This window comes from Gracilinanus agilis, chromosome 1, assembly GCF_016433145.1.
Source record: "Gracilinanus agilis isolate LMUSP501 chromosome 1, AgileGrace, whole genome shotgun sequence".
Taxonomy (NCBI): Eukaryota; Metazoa; Chordata; class Mammalia; order Didelphimorphia; family Didelphidae; genus Gracilinanus; species Gracilinanus agilis.
Window position 1 is genome coordinate 666998369 of NC_058130.1, and position 7889 is coordinate 667006257.

The window sequence follows — 7889 nt, forward strand, 5'->3', positions numbered from 1 at the left end:
CACTGGCAGACATTGCCAGTGGGCTTATTTGTTGTACTTAAATGTGTCTTGTTAAAGGAGAGAATTCTATTTCTATAGGTTTGGAGAAGGGGCGTGGAGTAGGAGTCTTAGCAATGTGGCAACAATTTGAAAAAATAGCATCTATAAAGTCTTTTTTTTAATTGAACACTGAATGTAGTTTTGCAATTAATACATTTCTTTTTCATATTGGTATTGAAGTTGAAGGCCATATTATCAGTACTGCCCCGAAAGTCTTCATAGAGACAGATCGTGTAGTTCTTGGCCAGAGGTGTTTCCTTTAGTGGCCTCTTTGGATTCACTCTCATTTTCTCCTAAATTCTATTTGGCATTGATTTTTTTTCCTGGTCAGAATCTGGACCACAGCCCCAAAGGAAAGTTTGAAAGAAAAAAGCACCACATTTGAAATTTCACAACTCTTAAAAAGCTAGCCAACAATATCCTGTGAAGTATGATGAACTTGTAATATTCATTCCAAAGAAATTTTTTTCTGAACCTTAGGTAAATTTTAAGTTCCATATATATTGCCAGAAGAACTGAGAGATATAGCATGTGAGCTCAATTATAAAAAAGGCTTCCTGAAAGCTACAAACCAAAGCCAAGTTCTTCAAACTGTGCAAGAATCTCTCTCCTCTTATCCCTGTCCCCACTTTAGAAAACTTCTCACCTGCTGCCTCTCCTTTGAAAATCTATGTGTACCCAAAAAAGGAGAGAGCAAAAATTTCAAAACCCAATCCTATTCTCCCAATGATTGGAATTACTTCTGAATTGAAAGTATTTCTTCATTCCTCTTCATTCCTTCTTTCTTCACTTTTTTCATTTTCATATTTTTTGTCCCATTGTTTCTTTCAAGTAATTATTTCAGGTTAGTTATCTGTTAATACTACTTAAATGCACTTCTGAGATTTCTTTTCTAAAGTGAAATCTTTTTATTTTATTTTATTTTTTATCCCAATTACATGTAGAAGCAATTTTTGACATTTATTTTCTGAATTCTCTCCCTCCATTCCTCTGCTCCCTCTTCTGTAACAGCAAGTAATCTGATATAGGTTATACATGTGCTATCATGCAATGCATATTTTCATATTTGTTTTGTTGTGGAAGAATGCACATATCTCACAGACAAGAAAAAACTCATGAAGAAAGTAAATTTTAAAAAATATGTTTCAAACTGCATTTTGGCTTCATCAGTATCTTCTATAGCAGTGGATAGCATTTGAAATCTCCTCTCTTATTGTGAAGAGATGCTTTCTAGTTTATCGGGGTCCTACGTTTGGATTACTATGTATTGAGTTTTCTGAAAGTACTGCATTACTTACTGATAATGTGAGAAAGGTTTATAGGCTGGAAATTAAGAGAGGAATAAAAGTGAAGCTCTCCAAATGATTGCTGGAATAAAGTTATTTTTAAAACTTGAATCTGAGTTGGAAATGATCCCATGAATCATTTAATCTAACCCATCTCTAAAAGAGAATTTTTTATCACAAACTGGACAAGAAGTCATCCAACTTTTGCTTGAATATCTCACATGCAAAGAAACCAGTTCCCTCCTATGGCAACCTATTCTGCTTTTATATATAGCTCTGTTGCCATTTTTCCAGGCATGAAACTTAAATTTTCCTCTTTTGTAAATTCTACCTATTATTTCTACTCTCTGGGGTTAAGAAGAATAAGACTTCCACATACCAGCCCCTTCATATTCTTGAAGACTAACATCATAGCCTTCCAAGTCTTCTGGCTAAACATTGGCCAGTTCTTTTGAACTTGCTTTCATATGGCATGATTTTGAAGACCTACATCATCTTGGTCACCCTCCTCTGGCCTATCTCTAGCTTGTCTGGGACTTTCCTAAAATGTGGTTCCCAGAACTGAATATATTATTCCAGATGTGCTCTGACCAATATCATCTGCCTCTCTTAATACAAACCAAAAATCTCATTAATTTTTTGGCTGCTATAGCATACTGTTGACTCATCATGAACTTGCAATCCATTAAAGCCCTGAGATCTTTATTCAGATGATCAGTTGTCTAGACATACTTTCTCCCATCTTGTATTTGTGAAGTTGATTTTTTGAACCCCAATGTAAGATTATATATGTATGCATTATTTAATTATATTTTATTTTTATATGTTATATTTTATCATATTAAATTTGGCACAATAAAAATCTTTTTGAATCCTGATTCTGTTATCTAATTCTTTCTAAATTTATGTCACATGTAAATTTGATGAGCATGCCATTTATCCCAAAATCTCAGGGTTAGAAGGGGTGCCAGAAGCCAGTGAATCCAGCCACTGCCCATCCGTTATCCCCTTTACCAGATGGTACTCAATAAACCTGTTTGCCCAAAGACCTAAGTAAGAGGGAACCCACAACTTCTTGAAGCAGTATATTCCATTAAAATTTTTTTTAAATTTTGTTCCAGTAACAAATTTACACATAAGTTTTCCAGGGTTACGTGATTCATGTTGTCTCCCTCCCCTCTTCCCTTTCCAGTACTGAAGGTGACAAGCAATTCCACTGGATTATATGTGTATTATCACTCAAAACCCATTTCCATATTATTCATTTTTGTAAGAGAATAATCATATAACACCAAAACCCCAAATCGTATACCCCCCAAAACAAGTGATAAATCATGTTTTCTTCTGCATTTCTACTCCGACAGTTCTTTCTCTAGATGTGGATAGCATTTTTTTTTTCATAAATCTCTCAGAATTGTCCTGGATCATTGTATTGCTGTTAGTACATTCCATTTTTGGCTAGCACTAATTGTTAGTTTTTTCTCTCAAAAACCTAAATTTTCCCCATTGGATTTCCTTTCATCTTCTCTGCCTTTATACAACTCATTGAGAAAATCTTTAAGATATACAGAGACCAGAACAGATCCTCAGAATGCTCTTCTAACCACCCCCTTCCAAGTTGATATATTATTTAATGACTTTACTGTGGGTTCAGCCTTCAAACCATTTCTGAATCCATAAAACAGTACTATCATTTAGCTCACAACTCTCTGTCTTGCCCACAAGATTCAGTCCAGTGCTTTGCTAAAATAATGAAACGCTATGAATTCCAGAAATTTTCTTTATTCTAATCTATGAACTAGAGCCCACTGGCTAGCATTTACTTATTTATGTCTTACACAGATCTCTGGTTGCATCGATGACAACACAAAATCTCATGTCATCCTCCTTAACAAAACAGAATATTTGAATAATTCTTGTCCTTTTAAGTTATACATTGCACTCTGTCTAGTAGAATATAAACTCCTTGAGGGTGAATATCATTCTTTTTGCTAGCCTAGAACTTGGTATATGGTAAATATTTAATAAATATTTGCCAACTGGAGGATAATGAAAGAAGATCAAAAGTTTGACAATGAAGAATTTTTTCTCTTGTTTCTTACCTGATATTTGCCTTTCCCCCCCAGATGCATATTGTTATTAGCAAGACCTTGGCCAAAGTGTTTATTGACTGCAAACAAGTGGGTGAAAAAGCAGTAAATGCATCGGGCAATATAACTTCCAATGGTATGGAAGTCCTGGGTAGAATGGTCAGATCCAGGGGACCAAAGGACAACTCTGCTCCAGTAAGTACAAAATAAGTGAAATTTCAAGAAAATCACCTAATTTCTGGTGCTTATGGGAATATGTAATTGTTGCCAATTTTTTATTGTGTAGTTAACGTTTTACTTTATATTCCTCTTAATTGTTCACATAGAAAGAATAAAATACATGTCAATTGACAAAAAATATAATTTTACTTTGAAATAAAAATGATTATCCTGTGATTTCTATTTTCTTTGCCTTATGGACGAAAAAATGAAAAGAATTACTTGAAACAGGTTGGTCCTTTAATGTGTTCTTAAATTCTGGCCCTTTCTTAATATTAAAAATTCAAATGAAGACCCACTGTCTTCATGAAGCCTTGACTGGCCATTCTAGCTCCTGTGTGAGCTCTTTCTCCTCTGACCTTTAGTATGTACATTTTCAGAGGACTGATTTTTTAAAAACATGGACCTTTTCCAGGAGAAACATCCTCAGTGCCCTTCCATAAGTGAAGGCATCAGAGAAGGAAAACACGCAGCTTCCATGCCCTCAGTAGTAAACTTGCCTCTCTTCCGTTTCTGAAGGAGGAGTTTCCATGATAAAGTTAGGTTCTGTCCCATCTCTCCAGTCTTTGAACTTTAAGCTAAGAAATTAAAATGAAGATTCTACCCTGTCCACCATAGCAGTGGGGGCTGCATTAGTATGCACATCTGCAGTAATATGGATATCTATTAGTTAGGAACTGAGTTTTAATGGGAGTTGGTTTACACACGCTATGAAAGAGCTGTGAAAACACATCCTATCCTTTTATGTGTTGGGGAAGAAAGAGAGCCATCTTTCTTACAAGTTGGTGGAAGATTTTGTCTACTGGTGGGAAGAAAGTTACCAAGAGGGAAACTTTGACTAGGTGGGCCAAAATGAATGTGTTTTTAAGAAACACTTTTTTTTCTGACAAGTTGTATCTTTCATCATGTAAAGAGGAATTTAAATCTCGAATGCTTCCAGTTGGCCAGGGAAGCACATTCCTTTCATTACCTACATGGAAGAATCTTGAACACACATTTGTGTACCACAAAATAACACCATCTGTTCACTGCTAATTAAGATATTCTGTAATTTAAGTTATTCAGTAATTAAAGCTAAAAGGCATTTCATTTGAGCAAGCAGTTTTTTAATATTCTAGAAATCTGACTGAAAAATTTCTGCCCCCCTAATAACCACATTACTGTATAGATATCTTAAAACTCAACGTGTCCAAAACTAAACTCATTATCTTCTCCCCAGAACCACTTTCCTTTTTTTTTTCTTTTTAAATTTTAAGCTTTCCTATTATTATGCAGTTAATAGCCTTCTCCCTGCATTTTCACTGGCAACAGGCAGTTGAATTCCACAGAGGACTGGTCCTGGAGTCAGGAAGACATGAGTTCAAATCCTGATTTAGACACTTTCTCTCTGTGGGATCTATTTTAGCTTCAGTTTCCTCATATGTAAAATTGGAATTCATTTTTTTGTTGTTGTTGTTGTCTCAACTTTCTTTTTTTAAAAATATTTTCCCATAGTTACATATTTCATGTTCTTTCCCTCTCCTCCAAGTCCCCCTACCCCCCTTAGATGACACCCAATTCCACTGGGTTTTACATGTATCATTGATCAAGACCCAATTCCATATTATTGATAGTTGGACTAGAGTTACCAGTTAGTGTCTACATCCCCAATAATATTCCCATCAGCCCATGTGTTCATGCTGTTGTTTTTCTTCTGTGTTTCTCCTTCCACAGTTCTTCCTCTGAATGTGACTAGTTTTCTTTCTCATAAGTCCCTCAGCCTTGCTCTGGATTCTTGCATTGTTGCTAGTTAAAACTGGAATTAATGATAGCTGCCTCTCAGGATTATTATGAAGATAAAATGGGATGATATTTGTAAAGTGTATTGATTGCAAACATTAAAATACTATATAAATGCTATTAGCTATCTCCCATGCCTGCAATGTTTTCTCTTCTGACTTCCATGACTTCCTTTAGCTAAATGGAATTATCTTGTTTATCTTGCCTGTATCTCATTTGTATGTAGTTTCTTATTTATTATCTTCCCCATTAAGGTGAGCCCCCCCAACAACAAACAAAATAAATATTGCTAAGGAAATATTGCTGTTGAAATGGGGGAAATAGTGCAGTGTAGGAGAGAGCATTGGGTTTGGAGTCAGAAGAGCTTGGGTTCAAATCCTGCCTTGTATACTTACTAGATGGATAACCCAGATAATTTCTTCAGGGCTCGCTTTCCTCGTCTTAAAATGAAAGAATTAGAATCAATGACATCTAAAATCTAATGGAATTGATCTGAATATCACCCATTTTCATGACAGATTTCTTCAGTATTCACTCTGCCTTACCATGCATGGAATGGACAGCATTCCAACCCCATAAATCACACTTTTTCCTAATTGCACCACTTACATAAAACTTGGACTCCAAATGTCTAGCCAATCAACTATGAAGGAAAAACAAAAAGGGTCTTTGGAACTCAGGCCTCTGGATGACAAAACTTGTACCTCTGCCACAAGAAAAAAGCAATTCAACAGAGCCCCCTCTGTGGTCAAATTCCAGCAATAACAGACAAAAGGCAAATTTACAGCAGTCAATAATTAAAGGGATTCTTTGTAAGGGCAGTGGAAAAGAAATAGTTGCTTTTGTTTGAACCTAACAGCCTATAAAGGATTACTTAGTAGATCTGCAAACTGCCCACTCATCAAACAATTTGATTGTGTTGAAATGGACTCTGTTTGAGGGGGAATTGGAGGCTCAGATCCATTTCTCTGAGGAGTGGAGCTTCTTTACTGTCTGGGAGACAGATAACACAAGTTCATTTCTCCAGTTGTTGTATTCCATAAGCCACAAATTAAGATGTGTAAGCCCAAATCTTGCTGCCTTAGAGAGGTGTTGATTTTTCTTAATTTTAATCTTATGTCTGTTCTTTTGTTTTCTGCTTTTAAAAAGTTGGGGTTGGAAGGGGGAAAGAAATATCTGATTACTCCAGATGGAAAAGTGGTTTAGGCTCCTACAAAAAAAATGTAGGGTTCTTTGGATCTTGACCAAAATTAAAATGAGTCCCCAAGTACTTGTTGATCTTAGACAATCTTAGAGATATAGCTACACATTTATACTCCCTCCCTGCCCCAACAAATTCATTTTAAAGACTTTTGGGTGGAGCAAAGATGAATGGGTTTAAAAGGAGACTAACTACTGTATGGAATTCACACATTCTTAGTTGGAAAGCAACTTGCAGACCAAATCCCAGCAGGCAAGATTTTATAAGGAATGGCTGCCCTCTCCACTGGGACTGAAATAACAAGTAGCTCTTAACTTAGCTATCAAAACGCATATGGTGGAAACTTCCAGACAATTCATATACCATGTCTTTGACTCTGGCCATCCATTTTAGTTTGGCTTCTCTGTCCTACTCTGGTAGCTAAAGGGATAAAAATACGACCCATTAGAGCAGTGCCTAGACATGTTTTGAGCCTGTGACAAGACTATATTTTTCAGCCTTTCATCCCCTACCCTCCATTCCCTTCCAGGCATCACTTAATCAAGAGATATTTATTAAACATCAATTATATGTCTAGCATTGTGATACGTGTTCTGGGAAATATAGGACAAGGGACTAGACCTGGGATTTCAGTGGAATGGGGGAACTCCCAGTTAAGAGTCTCTCAGTCTACCATTGTAAGTCTACTTTCTCTGCAACATGTAGCCTTAGCGGGTTCCCTGGGGCCCTGAGAAGTTAAGGGATTTGCCCAGCATCACACAGCCACTATTATATGTCAATAAGAGGATTGAACCTGACTCTTCCGGGCTCTGAGAACAGCTCTCTATCCATTATACTACATTTCCTGCCCATCTACTATACCAAGCTGCTAGGAAATATAATAAGAGATGTTCATTAAAGCAGGAATTATGTGCAGAATAGTGTGCTGGGCACTGGGAAGACTAAACAATATTAGTTGAAAATGAATCCCAGGGGCGAGAGAGCAGCAGGTCTGGAGATGGGAGAACCTAGGTTCAACTGTGACTTCAGACACTTTCTAGGTGTGTGACCCCGAACAAGGTACTTCAGCTCAATTGTCTAGCCCTTGCTGTCTTCTATCTTAGACTTGATACTAAGATATATAAGGTGAAGGTTTAAAGAAAGGAAAAGAAAGGAAAGGAAAAGGAAAGGAAAAGAAAGGAAAGGGAAGGGAAGGGAAGGAAAGGAAAGGAAAAAGAAAAGGAAAGGAAAGGAAAGGAAAGGAAAGGAAAGGAAAGGAAAGGAAAGGAAAGGAAA

General features: G+C 36.5%; 1 protein-coding gene across 1 annotated transcript in view; it reads left to right on the forward strand.

The window, feature by feature from the left end:
* COL14A1 (collagen type XIV alpha 1 chain) overlaps positions 1-7889 on the forward strand; it is a 274304-nt gene that overhangs the window by 174053 nt on the left and 92362 nt on the right. The window contains exon 35 of the mRNA XM_044684203.1: positions 3452-3610. Coding sequence (XP_044540138.1) covers positions 3452-3610 — 159 coding nt within the window. The remainder of the gene's footprint in view (positions 1-3451; positions 3611-7889) is intronic.